The sequence below is a fragment of the Schistocerca gregaria genome, chromosome X (genome assembly GCF_023897955.1).
Source record: "Schistocerca gregaria isolate iqSchGreg1 chromosome X, iqSchGreg1.2, whole genome shotgun sequence".
NCBI lineage: Eukaryota > Metazoa > Arthropoda > Insecta > Orthoptera > Acrididae > Schistocerca > Schistocerca gregaria.
This window is the reverse complement of record NC_064931.1, coordinates 424276299-424300459: the sequence shown is the minus strand read 5'-3', so window position 1 is coordinate 424300459 and position 24161 is coordinate 424276299. Positions and strand designations below refer to the sequence as shown.

General features: G+C 42.2%; 1 protein-coding gene across 1 annotated transcript in view; it reads right to left on the bottom strand.

The window, feature by feature from the left end:
- LOC126298115 (Down syndrome cell adhesion molecule homolog) overlaps window positions 1-24161 on the bottom strand; it is a 1905244-nt gene that overhangs the window by 1584618 nt on the left and 296465 nt on the right. The window contains exon 2 of the mRNA XM_049989435.1: window positions 4135-4202. Within this exon, the coding sequence (XP_049845392.1) occupies window positions 4135-4180 (46 nt within the window). The 5' untranslated portion in view covers window positions 4181-4202. The remainder of the gene's footprint in view (window positions 1-4134; window positions 4203-24161) is intronic.

Genomic DNA, 24161 nt, shown 5'->3' with positions numbered 1-24161 from the left:
TGGACCTGTGTGGAAGCTATAATTAATCTAAATATTCATTTAAAAAGGAAACAACATTTTTGCTGTACTCCGCTGGTCCACAAAATTGTCCGTAGCGACAAAAATGCTGCACACACTCAAACGTGGCCAAATTCGAAACACTCTTTCGTAAAAGTTTAGATCCCGCGAGAACTCGCTTTCTGTACTTGTAACCACATAACCATGATGTTATTCTATTATCAACCTAACAGCAAACCTTTTGAAAAAAATCACTTACAATTATCAATGGAAAACAGTGTATAATTTGATCTTTCTGTGGCATTATTAAGTGGACTATACATGAGAAGAGCTTTTGATTAATTGCGACTCATCTCTTTCAGCACAAATTCTCATTGAAAGCAATCCATACCATATAAAATAAGGCATTTTCTACACAACTAAGAAAATCGATTCCACTTCTGGAAATATTAAAGGATCATGGGACCACGGAACACCACTTTAATTTTGGCCAAACAAATACACATTCAGTTTTCTTCTGCATAAATTACGTTGCACCAACAACTTCATTCATGTTCCCACAAGAAAGTAGAAAACCAAAAGCGTACTATTAGCTTTTTTTTTTAAACATTTCCTGTTCCTGTAGACTCAGGGTATGAAATCTTTATCTATTTGGATATGTAACGTCTGTCATCATTTAATAAATGTCACCATCTCTCTTCGCCATTGCGACGCGCAAGTCGCCGAAATCGCGTCAAATCGAAATACTTCCACCAGGCGAGCGGTCTACCCGACGGGAGGCCCTCGTCACACTACATTTTATATCTTCCCCATTTTTGTTTTTCATATGCGGATATGGCCTACAGTTGTCACCTGATAATGGCGACCAAACAAAAAAAGAAAAAAAAATGTTGGAAATACACTGAAGCACCAAAGAAACTGCTATAGGCATACGTATTCAGAAACAGACAGATGCAAACATAAATAATACGGCGCTGCGGTCTTCAATGACCAGACAAGGTAAGGAGTGTCTGGTGCAGTTGTTAGATCGGTTAATACTGCTACAGCGGCATGTTATCAACATTTAATTGAATTTTAATGTGATATTATAGTCGGCATACGGACGATGGGACACAGTATCTCCGAGGTAGCGATGAAGAGGTGATTTTCACGTACGACCTTTTCACGACGGTACCGTGAGTAATAGGAATCCAGCAAAACATCAAATCTCCGACACCACTGTGTCCAGAAAAAGATCCTCCACGAACGGAACCAACGACGACAGAAGAGAATCGTTCAACACGGCAGAAGTGCAACCCTTCTGCATATTGCTGCATATATCAATGTGGGTCATCAACATGTGCCATCATGCTAACCATTCAAAGAAACATCATCGATTTGGGCTTTCGGAACCGAAGCCACTCTCGTACACCGTTAATGACTGCACGATACAAGGTTTCCCCTTTCGCCTGGGCCCGCCAATATCGACATTGGACTGTCGGTGACTGGAAACACATTGCCTGGCTGAACACGTTCCGTTTCATATTGTATCGAGCGGATGAGCGTGTGCGGGTATGGTGACACCCTCATGAATCTGTAGACCTGCATGTCAGCAGGGGACAGTTGAAGCTGATGGAGGCTCTGTAAAGGTGTGGGGCGTATGAAGTTGAAGTGATATGGTAACACTGATACGTCAAGATACGACTCTGTCCATGTGACACGTACGTGAGCATCCTGTCTTCCTGTGTCCGTTCATGTCCATTGCGCATTCCGACGGACTTGGACAATTCCACCATGACAATGCGATACCCCACACGTCCAGAATTGCTACAGAGTGGCTCCAGGAACACTTCCGTGTTTAAACGCTTCTGGTGGGCACCAAACACCCAAGACATGAACATAATTGAGCACATCGGATATGATTTGCAAACGAGCTCTTAGGAATTTATGGTCAGCCCTGCAGGATTCATGGTGTCAATTCCTTCCAGCACTACTTCAGACATTAGCCGAGTCCATGCCACGTCTTGTTGCGGCACTTCTGCGTGCTCGCGGGGACCGTAAACGGCAGTAGGCAGGTGTATCAGTTTCTTTGGTTCGTCAGTGTAGTATTCATTACAAATAGTAATTCGTACGTGACCGACAAGAACCCCCATGATTTGTGACTAGGGGATACAGTAAATGTAAATCACATTTTTTCGATTGTATATACCGCAAAGACATTACTGTGTAACATCAGACGTCTGAAACATCTGGTACCAGCCGCGGTTGCTATACTGTTAGCATCAAAATACATATTAATATGTACGCTAATGAGCCAAAGAAACAGGTACACTTGCCTGAGACCATGTATGATGAGGTACTCCTGTGGCCTGCAAGATCCCCAGATTTGTCGCTAGTAGATTGTGTATGGGACCAGCGCAGACGTCAACTCTGTCCCAGTACAAATATGGTGGATATCAAAGACCAGTTACAGCAGTTATGAGGCAGGTTAATTCAGGACAGGATATAATGTCTTCATGATATCCTTCCAGCCAAATCCGGTACGTGTCTCGAGGCAAGACAGAGAATAACGTCATACGTATAGGTGGGGTCATTAAGTCAAGTTATTTGAAAAAACGGCTGAGTTTTATAATCTCTGAAATAACGCCACAATCTCTCTCAATCCGTGGAATTTCATTTCATTTACTCCTTCCTCCCCCCCCCCCCCCCCCGCCTCCTATTGGGTGTTCCACTTTTTTTCTCAGGCATATAAAGCAATGATTTTATATTTGGTTCAAATGATTCAAATGGCTCTGAGCACTATGGGACTCAACTGCTGTGGTCATTAGTCTCCTAGATCTTAGAACTACTTAAACCTAACTAACCTCAGGACATCACACACATCCATGCCCGAGGCAGGATTCGAACCTGCGACCGTTTATATTTGGAATTTGACTATAAACACATTTGCTATATTTGCATACTAATAAATAAGCTTTTGCACAAGTACCCTATACTAAGCTCCGTCTTAATACATTTCCTTCAGATCTGTTACATCTATAGGAAGGTGATTGGGGAGTCCGAAAAACAATAAAATTATTTTAAATGTTCTCCACCTACCTCCTTCGTCAAACTGACATGGGTCAAATGATCAAATCTACTCGAGTAGCATTCCAATAAGGACTGTCCTACGCTACGTCATAAGCTATATTTCTTAAGAAGAAAATTAGACTTTACAAATGTACTGACTGTTATCTAGTTTCTGCAGTTTGCTTAGTCACAACTGTAGCTCTTACCTTTTAATGACGTTAATTATTTCATGTACGAACCAATGTTCCTGTAGCCAAATTTATGGAAATTTGTATTTTTGATTAGTATTCTTAACTTTACCCTTTTCTAAGCTAAGAAATAGTTGTGAGTACTTCTGCAGCGTTCAAATGTGGTAGGCAGCCGACTTTAATGTCATACAATTTCATGTGGACAAACTTTTCCATACATATACCCTTATTTCGTGATAAGCTGTTTCTTAGTAGTTTTTTCGGTAAGCAGTTATTATACCGCATGTCATGAATATAAACAGCAGGAGAGTACTTTCAAAGGCACTTCTGACGTCGATGCCAACTGATAAACTTCCGTCCAGAATGGCATACGGCATTGCTACTCTTGGAAAATGTTCAGTCTATTCACACATTGGTCTAGGGATTTATAATGAATGAACTTCGACGCATAAGCTTCATCGGGATATCAAACAAAAAGTTAACTGAAGAGAAGGAGTCAAATTGTTTACTTTAGCTGGCATTTTTGTGATTCTACAGCACAACAGTGATAGCTCAGTTTTGTGTGCATCAAAATTTACGAAATAACTGCGGGTGACTATACACGCAGTCTTTGATTAAAATGGGGTATTGTGTTGGAAATGACAAAATGTACTGCAAATTAACTTTAAATAGACCTTAATAACATAAAATGGTCATTATGGGGTAATTTATGATACTCTTGTTGCAACTAAGCGTTCACTATATGCTCTTACAGTTACTGACGACAGCTTTCGCTAATATCACATAGGAGCGTTCTATTCTCTTCCATATAACCACAATGTTACCGGCGAACACGGATTGCACCAACTCAAGTATTCAAAGAACAGCAGCACAAATTAGATTTTCGTTTCACAGTACTTACCCGCCATGAAGCAGATGAGTGTCAAAAGCGGCTTCATCACCATCATGGCGGAACCAACGGCGGCAACTCTGGAACACGAATAAACATCACATTATTTTAAAATAATTGAACGCAGGCCTTACTCCACTGAGACTGTAATCAATACTTGTTTGTAGACTGCTATCAAAATTTCTGTGTAGAAGCGACTGAGGTCAAGCAGTACTGGGCCATAATTTGCAGCCTAACCAAACAAAAGGAAAAAAGATTAGATTGATTAATAAATGAGGAGTAACACAATTATTCACCAATAGTCGTCGAAAAAGAAAACTGAGTGACACATTTAGAAACGGCCTGCGTAAAAGTGGTAACTTACCTTCGGTTGCTAAACACTGACTCGGTGGTGTTTTACGTCACACCACTCATTCTGTTATATATTCATGTAATTCAGGTATACATAAATGATATTCCACTTGCTTAATATATTACGCAACACTTAAATATGTAGAACTCTTACAATTTATGAACGCTCCTAGAAGACAACCTCATGCCTCAAAATAACGAAAACTCAGGAAAATGCCGGAAACTGCTTATGGTGGTCTCTAGTGTGCGTTCTTTCAGTGATTCTAAAATCGGGCATTAGACTGAAACAGCAGTCAGGAAACATAATGCGTTCCTAGGTATACTATCTTCCAGGTACAACGCTCTCCCTTACTACTAACATAGCTTGACTAAATCAGCAAAGTCAGTGACATAATTTACCATCGTCGGTCTTCTTACTTCGTCTTCCCATAATTCAAAAATTGTTCAAATGGCTCTGAGCACTATGCGACTTAACTTCTGAGGTCATCAGTCCAATAGAACTTAGAACTACTTAAACCTAACTAACCTTCGGACATCACACACATCCATACCCGAGGCATGATTCGAACCTGCGACTGTAACGGTCGCGCGGTTCCAGACTGAAGCCCGTAGAACCGCTCGGCCACTTCGGTCGGTGATAATTTATAGTATTAGAGTGGTGCATAAGTTCGTAGCATTATTGTTTTTCCATAATCAACGTAATCATAATAATCATAATCGATCAAAACACAATTTTTCTTTTCTTTTTGAAACAGGTAACTGGTGATGAGAAATGGTGTTTTTGTGCTATCATAAGGAAAAGAAAGGAATGGATGAGCCCAAACAAAGCAGTAATTTCCCGTAAAACGACTTGCGCGCATCCGCAAAAGATAATGCTCTGTATCTGGGGGAACAGCAACGGTGCGGTATACTACGTATTGCTTCCCCGAGATGTAACCATCACTGCTGACATTTATTATCAACATGTGATACATCTTGCAGACATAATCTAAAACAACCATAAGGTCAGCGTGAAGTGATGCTACTCCAAGATAAAGCCCGCCCTCATTCTGCTAGGCTGACAAAAACACTGTACAGGAGATTGAACAACATTCGTGCAACTTCATTTCCGGATGAAAACGAGATCCGAAAGTGGCTCTATGATTTCTCTGCCTCAGAACCACGTGATTTCTACAGTCGCGGAATCTAAGAGATACCCCAGCGTTGGTGGACAATACTAAATAGTGAACGAGAATATATTATTGATGATTAAGGTATCTCTTATGTGTATCTGTTGTGAACTTAAGGAAAGCCGCTACGAACTGAAGCATTAACCTAATATTTCTCATACAGAGCAAAATTACTCAGTTCAATTATTTTCTGTTGAACTTAAGAAACGGCTACGGTCTGACACTGTTTCGTGTTCTGAATGTGAACTCTATTAAATATTCCATACTGCAGCACGTTAAAATACTTCTCTGAATGCTTTGATAACGCTTTGGCTACACGGGTAAGTACGGCGACGCACGGCACTTTGGGTCCCATGAGAACAACAAAGGTACGTAGCCATGACAAGATGTTTAAATGCCACTTTCGCTTCCATGAGATACATCAGGTGTACCTAGTCGTGACAACAAGTTTAACGTCTTGTATCACAATAGGTACGTCGTGTTGGACCTATGAGACCCGAAACTTCGACCACTAGAATTAAAATGTTAATGACAAAATAAATATGTTTCATATGTTAGAAGGAACACACCAGCCACCGTCTTCACCTTTCACTTGAAAAGACGTTCACCGTGGTTTCAAGGGCCGTCCCATAGAATTGTGTTGCTGAAATTGTGAAACCATGTTTACTGTGTTCAAATGTGTAAGATGAGTCGTGTGTATTCTGTAGTCTAACAGCCTTCGAATTCTGTAGCGGAAACAACACGACCGCCCTGTATTTCTTGACCTGTTGTTGCCTTATGGTCACTTGTAGATTCTCCCTTAACATCTAATGCGTACTCTCTCCCTTCCACCTCCAATGACTCTCTCTGCCTGCATGTGTGTGTGTGTGTGTGTGTGTGTGTGTGTGTGTGCGCTTACTTTGAGACAGAGAGAGACAGAGAGAGAGAGAGAGAGAGAGAGAGAGAGAGAGAGAGAGAGAGAGAGAGAGAGAGAGAGAGAGAGAGAGAGAGACATAGAGAGGCGTCCAAGTGGAGTGTTTTTGTCTTTTATCTGTCAAATATATCAAAAAATAAAAAGGATCGTAATAAAACGGATATGTAAATTATTTTGTTACCTGTGTTGGCTTCATTCATGAGCACTTGTATATAAATCGGGTAATCTGAATACATTTTAAAATTTCCATTCTTACACCTCAGCAAGCAATTCTGACAGATCAGAATATTTTAAAAAAATCGCTCGTGTTCTACTCCCTTCTAAAATGAAGATAGGTTCACAGGTGATTAGAAGTGTGCACTCTTATTGCAAACATTGGTTGTGATGGTGACGATGACGATCATGATGCGTCTGATTTTATAGGGACTGTGCCACAAGGTCACAGTCCCTTTATTCTAGATTAACTCTATTGTTAATGACGATGAGGAGGGGGAGAAACAGATATCCTTTTGAAAATCGAATCTATTTGCTATGAAACGTCATCCAGTATCCAGTTAGCTAAAGACTACTCTTGGGTAATGAAGAATAAAAGACAAATAATCCATTCTTTGGTTCAAATGGCTCTGATCACTATGGAACTTAACTTCGAAGGTCATCAGTCCCCTAGAACGTAGAACTACGTAAACCTAACTAACCTAAGGACATCACACACATCCATGCCCGAGGCAGGATTCGAACCTGCGACCGTAGCAGCCACGCGGTTCCAGACTGTAGCGCCAAGAACTACACGGCCACCCCGGCCGGCAATCCATTCTTGAAAACTGGGAGGATGGCAGAAGGTCGCGGTGCTAGCGAGAGTCTTACTAAAGGCTTCCAGAGCTCGTATTGCAGTATGAGGCTCTCTATCCACAATAGTTTGACTCTTATATTTCCTTGTGTTATCTTCCTCCCACCCCCACTCCCCCACCTACGCCCACCCCCATCCCCCACCCGTCATCCCTCACCCCCTGGTTGAAATTAGGTGCTATTGCACGAGGAGAAAAAGGTAAAGCCAAATTTGAGCTCTATAGGAAAAGGGATCTCTATCTATAAATTGGAGAACCAAAATAAAAAAATGGCAAAAAGTTTTTTTTTATTTTTGTTCAAATGTAAAATATTGTGCTTAAGTTCCTAATTAGTTAAGACTTTTACTACTTTCTATTTCATTATTAATACTGCTGTATAGCATTTTATCATACTGTCTCCTAAACTGTTATACATAACTTTCATGAGACATATATGAAGGGAATATCACTTTTTTTAATCCTTTTCTTCTGATAAATCAGGTACAACGTGAAGCTTATCACACTGCTCTTGACCTTTTTTTTGTGGTATGTTGTGATGTTGTGGTTTTCCATGATCTTGGCGCATCCCCAACTAGAATATTTACAGCTTTCAGTTTATTACCTATATGTGAAGAGCTCACGAATACACGGTTTTTATGTCAGTGCGAAGGACATGTCTTAAAGAAGTTACCACTCATTTCAAATCTGGTAATTAATAGCTTTCATTTCATTAGTAACCGTCTTTAAAATCACATTCAGAATAATATCTGTAATTTAATTCATTTCTACGTGAGACCTTTTAATAACTTAGTCTGATGATTCTCCCTAAAATTTGGTGTACTGACTATTTCAGTTTTCATTAATAAACCATTTAGGGTCAAGAGATTCCAAAGTTACACCCTGCGGATGCAGGGACCAAAAGCAATATTTCAGTTATTGTAGAGCCACACAAGAGACTGCATATTGACAACGTGCTATTTCTCAAAATTTGAAGGAACGCTGAAACAATAATACGGTGCTTTGTCTGCAGAAAGTGTACAGAGAAACGCTTCCACATGTACAGAGACAATTAAAAGACAAACATGACTAAATCCAGCTTCTTCTTGTGATGATTGATTGAGGAAAAATAACATTTTCTATCAATAAATAGAATTCTTCGTACAATTTACACGATGGATAGCCATTAGAGCACGTTAACGTATTTTATGAGATAATGCTTCGCCATAAAGATCGCAGTTAATTTCAGACATCTTCAATAAAACTCTTTACACCGCTCCTCATTTAAGGTAACGGTACGTCATACGATATTACGAATTCGTGATACATGGATCTGATACAAGTTTTCTGTTGCTATTCCGTGTTGACTGCCAATTTAGAATTTATCAATATCGATTCTAGACGAAGCGATCTGAAATGCACTTCCGGCATCAACAGTGAAACACCCACGACACAACCCAATGTCAATGAAACTTCGTACACGAACACACCATCGGAGGATATGTTAATGATTACAGTTGGAATTCTCTGTGGCAGGTATAAATGCCATGACGGCGCTTTAGCGTTGTTGTTGTTTAGAACTGTTACGAGGCCAAGTAAGATATGTAAGTTGCGTGAGCAGCGTTAGATGTTGAGCTACCACTGTGAAGGACAAGGAAATGTGGCATACCCATATGTGAATGCGTTATCGGCACCCCATACACACTGAAAGGGGCCTCATTGTGGGTCTTCATTGGGACGGCTGGAAATCCAGACTTGTGGGACATTCGGATATGACAGTTTCCCGACGTTGGACTGCATGGAAACATGGACAGGCATACTCGTCAAGTCTCTGCTCGACCATGTCTGGTCATCAAAAAGGAAGGTCGCCTTACTCTGCACCATGCACATCGTCAACCCTTCACATCAGCACCGGCCATCCACGAATAATTCACTCCCTTTAATATTCTGTATCAACCTGCAACATTGGTTGGAGACCAGCAGCATGTGGAGTAGGGCATCACCGTCCCACGCGCAGGTTGCTGTTTATCCTACAACACAAACGGATGCGTTTGGAGTAGTGAAATGACTTCCGTTGAACAGTATGTGATCGTGTTCAGTGATGAGTTGTAGTTGTGTACTATACCGAATGACAGTCTTCGGCGAATACGGTGGTCACCTGGGGAGAGGTCTCTTTCTTCCAACGTTTTGGAGAGGCACAGCGGTCTTATTTTTTGCTTCATGCAGTCGGGAGCGACCGTTACAGTGTCTAGGTGCTGCTTTGCTACAGGACACTGCTCGGCCACGTTTTGCACGTGTCTCTGAACTGTCTACGTGGTGTCGAGGTGCCGCTGTGGTCACTGAGGTCTCCAGATCTGTCCCCAGTAGAAAATGTGGTGGATCAGCTCGGTCGTGAACTTCGTTCTGGTGTCTCTATAAAGGGTATCCAGGATGCGGTACAACAGTTATCGGCCAGGTTTCCTCAGAATAGGATGCATTAGCTTAATGATATCCTTCCCAAAATCTGTGCATGCAAACAAGCCAGAGGGTGTGTGAGGTAATACTAATAAGTTCCCAATTATTTGTAAATTTGACTAGATTTTGTAGTCACTGAAATATCACATACCCTTCTAATCAGATAAGTTTCGTTTCGTTTCCTTCTCTTCGTCTGGGTGCTTCAGTTCCTTTGTCAGGCAGTTTATTTTTAAGACTGAACTAGTCGGAACTTTACCCATCGTTTTCTCAAAAATCCTTTCGAGAATTATTTCATATATACAATGCCTGCAAAGTGAAATACAGTTTCTTAGCTCCAGTGCTATTATGTTGTTGCTAAGAAATCATTATTCAACTCACAGCTATCTGGAGCTTTGGTACTCAGTTCATCTATCAACCTGGAAATCGTAAAATAACTTCATTACAGTAAAACCCGAGGAGGGCGACGGGTGGTAAAAAGGGAATGTTCCGCTCTCTCTGCATTCTGCCAACCTGACTTGAGGGCAATTACCTGACACGTCAGCTAACCAGTTATGAATCAATTCGTAATAATGTTGTTGTGGTCTTCAGTGCAGAGACTGGTTTGATGCAGCTCTCCATGCTACTGTATCCTGTGCAAGCTTCTTCATTTCCCAATACCTACTGCAACCTACATCCTTCTGAATCTGCTTAGTTATTCATCTCTTGGTCTCCCTCTACGACTTTTACCCTCCACGCTGCCCTCCAGTACTAAATTGGTGATCCCTTGATGCCTCAGAATACGGCCCTACCAACCGATCCCCTCTTCTAAGTTGTATCACAAATTTCGCTTCCCTCCAATCCTATTCAATACCTCCTCATTAGTTATGTGATCTACCCATCTGATCTTCAGCATTCTTCTGTAGCACCACATTTCTAAAGCTTCTATTCTCTTCTGGTCTCAACTATTTATCGTCCACGTTTCACTTCCATACATGGCTACACTCCATACAAATACTTTCAGAAACGACTTCCTGACACTTAAATCTATACTAGATGTTAACAAATTTCGCTTCGTTATACACAATTAATATTCTGCAAAAACGAAGACATTTTTGGGAATTTAGGTCCCAGCAGCAACCATCCCCCTTACCCTATTGCGCCCAAATTTCAAACTTTTTTTTTTTTTTTTTTTTTTTTTTTTTTTTTTTTTTTATATACTGACATGGAGCGAATGCAGGGGATAGCCAAAGGTAAAGTATCTGCAGCTTAAAGGAGTGCCGTGTAGGACCCACCGTACTACATAGTCATTCCGCACTCCAACTTAAGCTGATAGATCATCGGGAAACAGGAAGTTTAATGTTTGTTGAATCTAGAAAGGCAAAAGGAACTTATTCGGTATGTCGATATGTATGTGGAACGCAGCTGGAGGCTCCTTGGGGTTCTTTTTGGGGCGAGAGGCTCACTTTCCTTATCCGCAACAAACACCGACGTAAATATGAGAGGATCGTCATACTTTGTGTAAAACTTACTTCATCTTATGAATATTAGGATTCACTTGATTGCCAATATGAGACCAGGTAACAGCTTGGCATCATTTCTCTTCTCATCTGGCCAGAGTAGCACGTACAGTCAATGGGATAGTGTAAAACGAGGTCAGACACACACACACACACACACACACACACACACACACACACACACACACACACGCATACACTGAAACACACACACACACACATTGACGTGAGACCCTTCTGAGATGAGATCTTCAGTGATCCTAGGAAAACCGATACGTAGACCACATAAAGTGCTGAATCCCTTCTCCGAAGTTCGGTAGGAATGCAATAGAGGTTTCCTAAATCATATTAGTTTACTGGAAGTAGTAACATCCTGCCACTCTATATCCCAAGATTTCCACGACTGCCGGACTTTCTTTGACATCTGAGGACGGTTTCAGGTATTCCAGGGCCTAGTATTTCACTTTTTTTAATTCTTGTAATTTTAACTTCTTAGTTTCTTTTTTACGTACAATTTGCACCCAAGAAACACTTCACCTTAAGTCTCTTTCGTAGTCAATTGGTCGGAGAGCTCGTTATCTGTTTCCCCAATATGGCTTGGTGTCCTGATGAACTTGTTGATTGAGTCAGCATCGTGGAGTTCAGAAAGTAGATCTTGAATGCTCTAAACCGAAGTGTTTCGTGAATGGCACTGATTGATAGCTTGAAGACAGATTTATGAGTCGGATCTCAGCAGGAACATTTTTCTATCTTGGGTTCAAAGAGTTGGAACACTCTGGTGATGATTGTCAACCCCGCAATGAAAACGCAACATGCATCTGGGAATGGTCTTAGTTTTAAGCATCATTGTGCTAAAACACATTGCAGAATCTACCATTAGGTCTCTAATCGTTTGTGTTGATGGTTTCTGAAGTAGGGTATTCATAAAGGACTGAAAGGAATAGTTGTCTATAGCTGTTGTTGTCTGTGCTCCCTTTAGATCTCAAGGTGAATCTTCGGCAAGATGCACACCAAGAAAGAGTCCGAGGTGAACATCTATGTAGTCAGTCTAGTGTGGAAAGCCGAACGTGAGTCCTTAAGAGTGTCAGGCGAACTCCAGCTGGGCTAAGTGATCTGCTGCTCTTCATGAAGCCTAGAGTCCAAATTACCGAACAGAAGCGGATGGCATGGTTGGCTAGACAGCTTCAGAATTATTATTTTATAGTGAAGGAGAAGGCGTTGATGCATGATATGTACTGGTGGGGCACCGGCTTCTACCAGAAGCCTGTCAATGGGACTCACGGGAAAGGTTCCAGTTGACAGTCTCACGTCGTTATGATAGGCAAGAGCTAGCAAGCTCTGACGGTGATGCAGAATTGTTGGCCAAGCATCCATAATTTACATGGGGCATAAACTAAAAAGTGGTAATATGCAAGTGAGAGGTGTTGTGGTTGGCAGGAGAACCAACACCGTGTTACTAGGGGAGGCCGAAAGGCACGCGTTTTAGCTCACGCAGGCTGGCGTGAGGTCTGGAACAGGACAAGGAAATTAGACTTCAGAAAAACGAACGTAGCTGGTGGAATACTTAACTTTAATCCATTAATGATTAACGTCGGTCTTGACGGAACATGATTCACAATATCAATAATAACTGATAATGGCGCCTTGCTAGGTCGTAGCAAATGACGTAGCTGATGGCTATGCTAAACTATCTTCTCGGCAATTGAGAACGTAAGTATGCAGTGAACCATCGCTAGCAAAGTCGGCTGTACAGTGCTAGGAAGTCTCTCTAGACCTGCCGTGTGGAGGCGCTCGGTCTGCAATCACTGATAGTCGCAACACGCGGGTCCGACCTATACTACCGGACAGCGGCCGATTTAAAGGCTACCACCTAGCCAGTTTGGTGTCTGGCGGTGACACCACAAGAGGGAATATAAAAGAAAATAGAACGTGAAGCAGAAGAGATTCCGACGGAGACATTATCAGTAAAATTATAATTCTTGGAAACAATGACTGGAGACCCTGAGATAGTGAGGGAAGAAATATATGCCAAATGCTTTCGCTAATAAGACCATCGGACAGAATGTTAGACTGCCCCGGAAAAGAGCACACTGTTAACTTTTCAGTACTGTAGGTGGTGTGGTGTAGAACTGGTATCAAGCGATCGTTTACCGTCCACCTCTTATGTACGTTATGACACAGTTGTGTATGTGTCAGTCGGTTATAAGGATCACTACAGTAACATGGGTAGACCTCCAGACGTGGAAGGATTGCAGAAGAGAGCTGTCGTGTTTCGGAGAGCCATGATCATATCGTGAATCGAGCTGACAGATTTGTTGAAAGATACTAACCGACAGGGATCAGAGACGAGAGTCACTTCTTGCCACTTAAAACTGATATCAAAGCCCGAAGGAATTGTTGCTGTCAATGAACGAGAAACCATATCAACCAGTTTCAAAGCGAACACTGTTAAGGGAACTGCATGTTGTGGGCATTTGTTTGCAATGGGCCAAACAATATGAAACTGGACAGCAGTTGATCGGAGGCGTGTAGTGCGATCCGACGTGTCTAAGAACTGCCCTTTTTAAATGATGCAAGGGGTCAAGTGCATGTGTACGGAGTGTTTCTCGTTCCGTGATTTAGCTGGACCAATTTAGGTGACAGTTAACACAAACCTGGATGTTTTAATTAAACATTCTCGGTGAACAATGGAAGTCCATTTCCCTCGAGCATTGCGATGTGTCACCTCTGGTCAGCCCCGTCTCTTAAGACGACTACAGCACTGTTCACTGGGATGCATTCATACCTTACATGTTTGACGAACACACATCCATGCTGTCTCTCCTGAGCCGAACAGATAAATCAGCCACTCTTAATTTCACAGAAAATTGTAGAACTATTTGGAACAACAGCTGAACTATACCAATCAACATTGACAGTATTTTGTAGCTCTACTGTATATAAACCTCAATGACTGGCTTCAGCTACATATGGCGCACCTAATAAAACTTGCGGACTCTCTTCCTCACCAAATACAGGCCATTAGCAAGGCTAGAGGGCGGGGTGGAGGGGTTACCCAATATCTCCTGAGAGTAAATTCTGCCCAGTGTTCTTTTTCTGCATTGTGGAATAGTTTTAGCCTAAAACCCACATCACTGTTTTTAACTTTTCTGTGAAGAAATGGGTGAAAGGAAGTCCTAATGGTGTCTGGAGCTCTGAAACACAAAAAATTTGGTAAATTTATATGCTGTATATTCCAAAGTATTTGAATGTCACTATTTGGGCAGCTAATAATTGATGACACCAGCAGTCCAGCAATAGCATGAAAACATTTTTAGATAAATTTGTTCAAAATGGTTCAAATGGCTCTACGCACTATGGGACTTAACATCTGAGGTCCTCAGTCCCATAGACTTAGACTACGTAAACCTAAGTAACCTAAGGAGATCACACACATTCATGCCCGAGGCACGATTCGAACCTTAAATCCGTAGCAGCAGTGCGGTTCCGGACTGAAGTGCCTAGAATAACTCGGTCAAAGCGGCGGGCGATAAATTTGTGTTAGGAAGTCCTTTCCGAAGCGTTTGTCTGTAGTGCAGCTTTATAAAGAAGTAGAACATAGAGAGAGAATAAACAGAGAAGATGAGACTAGAAATATGATGCTACAGCTGGGTGAGTAGATGAAGTAACTAATGAAGTGGTAGTACGTGTAACGTAGAGAAAAGAGATTTATAACATAATTTCATTTAACATAAGAGACAGGTTGACAGGCATCTAGGAGGAGTTGATTTAGTAACATAGGAAAGCACTGATGGTAAAATTTGCTGATCTTGGATGTAGTATTTACGCGCATATGAAAATACTTGCACGACATAGCCTATCGTGGAGAGCTGCGTAAAACCGTTCTACCCGCTGACAACTATTACAAACATGAATCTGGAATTTGGTGTTCAACACATCATACAGCTATCCTTGCTATGCAAAAAATTAGAAAATCAACATGCAATATATACAGAATATATAACTATACAATATACAATGAAATCTCCAAAAATTCTCTCCATAGTTCGTATTTTAGTTTCACACATTTGTAACTTATTAAATTTATCCTTTTCAAATAGTATATTGAGACTGCAGAAACAGAGGCAGGCTTAGCTGATACAATTTCGTAGAATGTCTTACATACATGTACATATTTACTATACAATAAGTAGGGCATACAATCTGAATACTGGACTAGGTGGTAAGCTGTCACATGAATTTCATTTGCTAATATTACTTTCGAAAAACTCATGTTTTTGTTGAATTCCAGGCCGTATAGTGACCTAATACTTCACTTTCATAGTAATCAAGTGCTTACAGTTTTCTTTCTTCGTTCTTGAGCTCTGAGTTTCACCATTCGTACAAAATGGAACAGCGGAATGGTCACATTACCGAGAACTCATGTAGCTGAAACGTTTATTGGCAAATCATAGATCTGTTCGTGAAAAACTGTTTATCCATGAGGTAGTATGGAAGTAGACATACTTAACTCTGTAAATGTGTTCGGCTCCTTCTTTAACGATATCCGCTGTTTACTTTCCGCTTTCAAGGCCCGCGCGGTCTGACGCACGGCATTCCGGGCGGGGAGGAGCGCCGGCCCCCGGCACGAATCCGCCCGGCGGATTTGTGTCGCGGTCCGGTGAGCCAGCCAGTCTGTGGATGGTTTTTAGACGGTTTTCCATCTGCCCCGGCAAATGCGAGCTGGTTCCCATTATTCCGCTTCAGCTACACTATGTCGGCGATTGCTGCGCAAATAAGTTCTCCACGTACGCGTACACCACCATTACTGTACCACGCTAACATAGGAGCTACACTCGTCTGGTATGAGACATGAAACATTCCCTGGGGGGGGGGGGGGGGGTACACCGGGGGCCGAATCGCACAATAACCCTGGGTGTGGGGTGTGAGGCGGCGGAAGGTGAAGTGGACTGCGGTAGTCGTCGTGGGGTTGCGGACCACTGCGGCTTCGGCGGGGACGGAGCTCTCCGTCGTTTCTAGGTTCCCGAGTAACATAACATAACATAACATAACATCTGCTTTCAATATACTGTTGGCTATGCACTGATCTTACAATATTAACATATTGAGATATACGGTATGTCTCTAATAAATCGATGCTTCATTTGTCCTTTTGTGATCTGTTAATATGGAAGTATTGTTGCGAAAGCAAAAATGATGACAGTAGATTAATTTATTACAAATAATTGTGTAACAAACGATGACTTGGTATTTTCTTTTTACACTACTGGCTATTAAAATTTCTACAACAAGAAGACGTGCAGATGATAAACGGGTATTCACTGGACAAATATATTATACTAGAACTGACATGTGATTATATTTTCACGCTATTTGGGTGCATAGATCCTGAGAAATCAGTACCCAGCACAACCACCTCTGGCCTAATAACAGCCTTGATACGACAGGGCATTGAGTCAAACAGAACTTGGATGGCGTGTACAGGTACACCTGCCCATGCAGCTTCAACACGATACCACATTTCATCAAGAGTAGTGACTAGCGTATTGTGACGAGCCAGTTGCTCGGCCACCATTGACCACATGTTTTCAATTGGTGAGAGGTCTGGAGAATGCGCTGGCCAGGGCAGCAGTCTAACATTTTCTGTATCCAGAAAGGCACGTGCAGGACCTGCAACATGCGATCGAACATTATCCTGCTGAAATGTAGGGTTTCGGAGGGATCGAATGAAGGGTAGAGCCACGGGTCGTAACAAATCTGAAATGTAGCGTCCACTTTTCAAAGTGCCGTCAATGCGAACAAGAGGTACCGAGGCGTGTAACAAATGGCACCCCATAACAACACGCCGGGTGATACGCCAGTATGGCGATGACGAATACACGCTTCCAAAGTGCGTTCACCGCGATGTCCCCAAACACGGATGCTACCATCACGATACTGTAAACAGAACCTGGATTCATCCGAAAAAATTATGTTTTGTCATTCGTGCACGAAGGTTTGTCTTTGAGTACACCATCGCAGACGCCTCTCTCTGTGATGCGGCGTCAAGGGTAACCGCAGCTATGGTCTCCGAGCTGATAGTCCATGCTGCTGCAAATGTCGACGAACTGTTCGTGCAGATGGTTGTTGTCTTGCAAACGTCCCCATCTGTTGACTCAGGGATTGAGACGTGGCTGCACGATCCGTTACAGTCATGCGGATAAGATGGCTGTCATCTCGACTGCTAGTGATTACGAGGCCATTGGAATCCAGCACGGCGTTCTGTATTACCCTCCTGACTCCACCTATTCCATATTCTGCTAACAGTCATTGGATCTCGACCAACGCGAGCAGCAATTTTGCGACACGTTAAACCGGAATCGCGATAGACTAAATTCCGACCTCTATCAAAGTCGGAAATGTGATGGTACCCATTTCTCCTCCTTACACGAGGCATCACAGCAACGTTTCACCAGGCAACGCCGGTCAACTGCTTGTGTATGAGAAATCGGTTCAAACTTTCCTTATTTCAGCACGTTGTAGGTGTCGCCAACGGCGCCAACCTTGTTGAATGCTCTGAAAAGCTAATCATTTGCATATCACAGCATCTTCTTCCTGTCGGTTAAATTTCGCGTCTGTAGCACGTCATCTTCGTGGTGTAGCAATTTGAATGGCCAAAGTGTAAATACACCTGTGCAATTACTTGAAAGCAAGATATTAACAGCCATTTTTCATAAATTTATTTAAATGTGTTTTCACCAGTCTTAATTTGGTCTTCTGCAGTTATGTATTCACCATTATTATATGCTTATTCTATCTAAATTTCGAATGTTTTACCTAACCTGTGAAAAAACCGAATTCCATTAGCTACCGAATTATTCAACTTGGATTTTTGTTGCTGTTAGTCTGTTGCAACTCTGTGTTCCTGCATTATTTTCATCATATACACCAAATTTATAAATACTGGTACTTCAATGTTGCACAGCATACGCAGTGTGACTGACACCTTTTTTTTCTTTTCTTTTTTTTTTTTTACATCCGACGTATCACCGCCATTTAAATTACAACGTTCGTATGTAGTTAGGAACTAATTTTGGAGTTAGCTACTATATTAGACCTATATGGACTTTCTACTGACGACTTTCAAAACTATGAATGAAATTTAGTTGAGGTACCGTAAGAAAGGCTTATATGTAGAGAAGAGAAGAATGGGGTTTCATTATAGTGACGATGCCGCTAGTGGGGTTGTCTGCTGGGAATAGCTAGTTGGACAAAGAACAGACTGTTTTAGCACCCCTCTGGGAGTGAGCATTTTGGAAACGGTGAAGATGGTCGGCTGTTGATGTGCTACAGAGGTCATCAGCTATGGGAACTGCTTGAAGGGCTGCGAAACCTCGAAACCCCGAGTAGGAAACGAATTTCGGAGCACACCGTTCAGCGAACATTGTTGAAGACGACCTCCGCAGCAGGCAACCCCTAGGCGTTCCCATACTGATCCATCGACATCGTCAATTACGACTGCAACTGGCACTGGATCAATAAATCTTGACTGTGAATCAATGAAAACTAGTTAGGTCGAATGCGTGAAGCTCCTTGTTACACCAGGTCGGTGGTTATGTCCAAATTCGCCGTTTTACAAGCGAGAACTCTGTTCGAGCAAGCACTGTGCCACTCGTGGCGGTAGTATTATGCTATGGGAATCATTCGTGTGCGCTTCCATGGGATCAGTGGTGGCAATCGGAGGAACTATGGAAGCTGTTGCCAACACAAACATGGTCCATATCTTCCCAGACGAAGATGTCCTCTGCTGGCAAGATAACTGTCCATCTCACGTGGCCAGAATCGTGCTACAGTGTTTTGAGGGGCGTTATAGTAAACTCTAGATGATGTATTGTCCACCTGAATCGCCTGATTAGTACCCAGATCAACACATCAGGGAGGCTGATTCGTGACAGCCCCAGTGTCCACGTACCACCGGTCCCTAATTTACGGGAAATGTGTGGTTTGTGCGTAAAAATCTGATGCGACATCTCTTTATAAACCTAACAAGGATATGTCGTACCCGTGCAACGCCGACTTGCTGCTGTAGTGCATTAAAATGTAGACCTACACGCAGGTAAGCACATAGTCATGATGTTTTGGTAAATCACTGTATGTGTACAGAAATAACTTGGGCTAGATCATGTCATAGGCATATGGTAGTTTATTCGAAGTAATTGAACAAAAACAGATCTCTATCATATAGGACGAATTATATAAAAAATCGCATCAGGGGGAAAACAAAAATCAGTAAACACCAGAAACACAACACATTAGCATACTCAGAGCAGTGCAGAAAAACCGTTGCCATTGAAAATCGTTACAGTCGTCTCGGAATGGATGAATAAAGGTCCTGTATGTCTTTCAAAGGGGCCTTACGCCATTCTTCTTGCAAAAGAGGGGTACTTAAGTTGAGGTAACGATTATACAGGTGGATAACGTTCACGTACACTGTTCTCCAAAGTAGATCATAAAGGCTAAATAATATTTATATCTTGTGAATGTGGTGGCCAGGGGAGATTCTAAAATTCATCATTGTGCTCATAATACTAGCCCTGAACGATGCGAGCTGTGTGATCAACAGTTCTGTCGTTTCGAAACACAACATAATCACTGGGGAACAAACATTGTACCATTGGATGGACCACCAAGCCAGACTGTCACATAACCTTTGGCAGTAATGCGACTTCGCAGAGTAACGATGTGTCCACTATATTACCACAATATGACTGCCAACATTTTCACTGACTGGTAGGGTAGCACGTTTCACTCTTGGCTGCTTCTTGAAACACCTACGACTTTGGCTCCCATGTTTACATAAGCACCACCATTACACCATTCGACCAGTAACAATTTTTCTTCATTTGAATTCACTTAGCTCCGATATAAAGCACTCATAACTACAAAGAACGCTATTCTGTCCATAGGTAACACTGAGTGCCTATGGTCCAATATAACAGTGCAACATGCAGACTTGGCTAGCAACTTTATTTATGTTCAACATCATAGTTTAAATCAGGCTTCCAATAGTCATCATACACTGAAGTAGTGACTACGTGGGTAGCACTAACATGTTGCTACCCAAACTGCCATGAGTAACACAATTGTAAAAGGCCCTATGTCATATTTTATATACATGGGATACTTAACAAAAGAATACCATTTCTTCCGTAACTACAGTTCTTAGGTGGTGTTGGAATCATAACAAGATTAGTGAATTCACGACGTGTGAAAAACATGGTAATTGAAAACTAATGCAACTATTCCCCAGCTGTATTAACCCACAGATATGCGTTTTGAACACCGAAGGATATCCTCAATGGCGTAACACTTGTTCAATAAGTGTTCGCAGGTCGGATCATTGACATGTAGAAAGTGGATCATTTGCCATTTGTCAGTTCTGTGTTAATAATTAGTTTCTCCACATGACTTATAATGAGAGAATACACTGAAACCTCAAGGCCACCAAGCCCGATATTACCTTAATAGAATTTAAAGCGGAGTGCTGAACAGCCACAGGTGATTTGCAGACGATTCGATATTCACAGAGAATGGAAAAATAAATTACCACAAAGATCACGTGTGGAAATTCGCAAATCTTACAGAGATCATGGTTGGAAGCCGTGAGGCTTACTTTCATGTCAAAGTGTGTACAGGGGTTGTGGGCGATAGACTTTCTTAAGCCACATACGAGGGTTGCCCAGAAAGTAATGCACTGCATTTTTTCTCAGTCGAAAACAATCTACGAATGCAAAACGTTGCGTATGTATTATCTGAAGTCTGCTGAGTGAGCGCACCAACATTCCGTCACTTCCGACAGAGAGCCTAGTGGCAGGACAGTTTCAAAATGGCGTCTGTAGGTGATGTATGTTACAAACAACGCGCCCTCGCTGAATTTCTTACTGCAGAGAAAGAAACTGTTGAGAATAGTCACAAAGCCTTGTGTAATACCTATGGAACATCTGCTGTAGGCAGAAGTACAGTTACTCACTGGGCCTGGAGCGTGAAGTCCTCTGAAGGCAATTCGGCGGAGCTCCACGATTTGCAGCTATCGGGGACACCATCAACGGCTATCACACATGACATGTAGCAGCGAGCTGGTATTGTCATTCACAAGGACATATACATTGCGACTCAACAGTCTGCGCTGCATCTGTCACTCAGCAAAAGAAGTGTGGATGCATTTATCCGCACTCCTGGATGTTCAAAATTGTGTGCAAGATAAGTCCCGCAGTGTCTAATGGTGGATCACAAATCACGCAGAAGAAAAATTTGCTTTGATTTGTTGCAACGTTTTGGAGATGAGGGGGAGGCCTTCTTGTCCCATATTGAGACATATGACGAAACTTGGGTTCACCATTCGGAGCCTGAAACAAATCGACAGGAGATGGAATGGCGCCATTTCCACTGCCAACAGAAGAAAACAATTAAAAACAACTGCTTCCGCCAGTAATGTCATGATCACCGAGTTCTGGGACTGTGAAGGTGTGATTCTCATTGATGTGATGCCAGGAGGTGGTACAATTAATTCAGAAACATGTGTCAACAAATTAACAAAACTCAAGAGGCCCTTCCGGCGACTACGGCGCCGCAGCAACCCAGGAGATATTTTGCTCCAACACTATAACGCTCGGCCCCACACAAGTCTGAGGGCTGCTGAAAAATTGCAAAACAGAGTTGGACAATGTTACCACCCTACAGCACTGACCTAGCCCACTCGGACTTAAAGTTGTCAAGGCCATTAAATGGTGCAACTTGTTGAAGGCATTTTGAGAACGATGAGGAGGTGATTCACACCGTGAAGCCCTCATTCCACCTTCAGGATAAGGATTGGTACCTATAGGGCATACACGCCGTTGATTCGCGCTGGAGGTACGCCATAGAACGGGATGGAGACCGTGTGGATAAATAAGGTGTGTAGATAAAACACCACTGTTTCTTCTTTTTTCCTTCAGCGTTTATCCCGCGTGCCTGTGGGGTCCACTACATGGGTCCGTTGTCTCCATGTCGCTGTATCACGGGCTGCATCTGGGTGGATGTTCATGCATTTAAGGTCTTTATGAATTGTATAACCCCATGTTGTTTATGTCGTCCTTTGGGTCTACTGACGACGACCTCTAGTGTGTAACCCCTCCTTGCCAATAGAGTCATCACCGGCCAATAAAACATACCTAACCCATCGAAGACGACTCTCACGCATCTTGTCTTGGATCGGTGCAACACCAAACAGTTTCCTAATGCTGTCATTAGAAATGTGATCTAACTTAGTGAGGCCCGCTGTCCAACTTCGCATCTTCGTTTCCATTACACTTAGGTGGCGTTCTGTCTTAACTGTAGTTCGTCAGGACTCACAACCATACAAGGCGACTGGTCGGATAACAGTACGATAGATTTTTGATTTTAAATTATCTTTCATCCTGGGGTCGCAAGTGACTCCGGTTGTTTTTCACCACTTCATCCACGATGCCTAAGTTCTGGCGTTGACCTCTTTGGTGAGCCGGCCGTCAACGCTGATCGTGGAGCCAAGGTACTTAAACTTACTCACAGAAGTCAGATCTTCTCCATTAACGTGATGGTTCCAAATTCATGTCTGTCTGATGTCATGTCCTCGGCTTTCTTCAAATTAAGGATCAAACCGTGTTGCGCCAACCGGTCACTCCATTCTTGAGTTAGGCCCTGCAGATCAAGCTTTTTTCTGCCACCAGCATCACAACGTCAACATAAAATATGGTTCATGGTAATGGCCGGTGCAGGTCAGCTGTCACGCTGTCCATTACGAGAATAAACAGAAGTGGTGAAAATGCTGAAGTTTGATGGACGCCGACTGTGATGGGGAAGTCCTTAGATAATCCTGAGGTTGTACGGACAACACTTCTTGGCTGTGCATAACGTAACTGCACCCAGTTAATAAACTGGTCTGGCACATCATGCTGTCGAAGTGCTGGCGAGATGAGACTGTGTGGCACCCAATCAAAGGCCTTTTCGAGACCCAGGAATGCTAGATTTTGCGGCTTAGCTTACTCCTGATGTTTGTCGACTAAGAACTTTGCAGCGTTATTTCGTCTGTGTAATTCTCATTATGTTCAGTAAAGAATTATTGAAGAAAACAAAGCGGTGCATTACTTTCTGAGCAACAGTCGTAGTATACCGGAAAATTCAACAAATGCTGTTAATCTCCAACTTTGCGCGATGAATTACCCTACACTAATGCAGAATTATACGAAGTGGTTTATTCGCGATGTAGCGTCAACCACTTTCTACGTCCTGTATGACAGTATCCATTACGAACGTTACAGGCTTGTGTCTCTCATGAGTGAGACCAAGTCTGATTTGATCCATTATAAATGGTTATGAAAGCCTGCGACTGTGAAAACAATAGGTTTGATTGTAAATAACTCACCTCTTATCAGTCACGATTTTCTTTATTTAATTTTTCGCACGACGCGTTAGGGAAATGATCCCCATTTTCAAGTGCATTTTTTTGTGTTATATCATTCCTATGTGATGTTGTCGATGTGCGAGATTCTGCTTCATTTCGTTAACTTTACTGCAATATATAAGAAAACACGCGATTTTTAGTTACTTGTCGATCTTTTTGTGAAGTTAGTGGCGAAATTTAGAAGAATTTGTTCTTACAATTTCCTTACGGTCCATTTTCGCGGAATCTCACACACACTAAACATCACACACAACTTGTTGTACACTCTTAAACATGAAAAACATTTTACATAAACAAAACAGTTACACAGATATTCCTACAAGTAGTCAACAGAGGTGACATTACAGGTCTTCGACAGAGTATGATATGTTTTTGTAC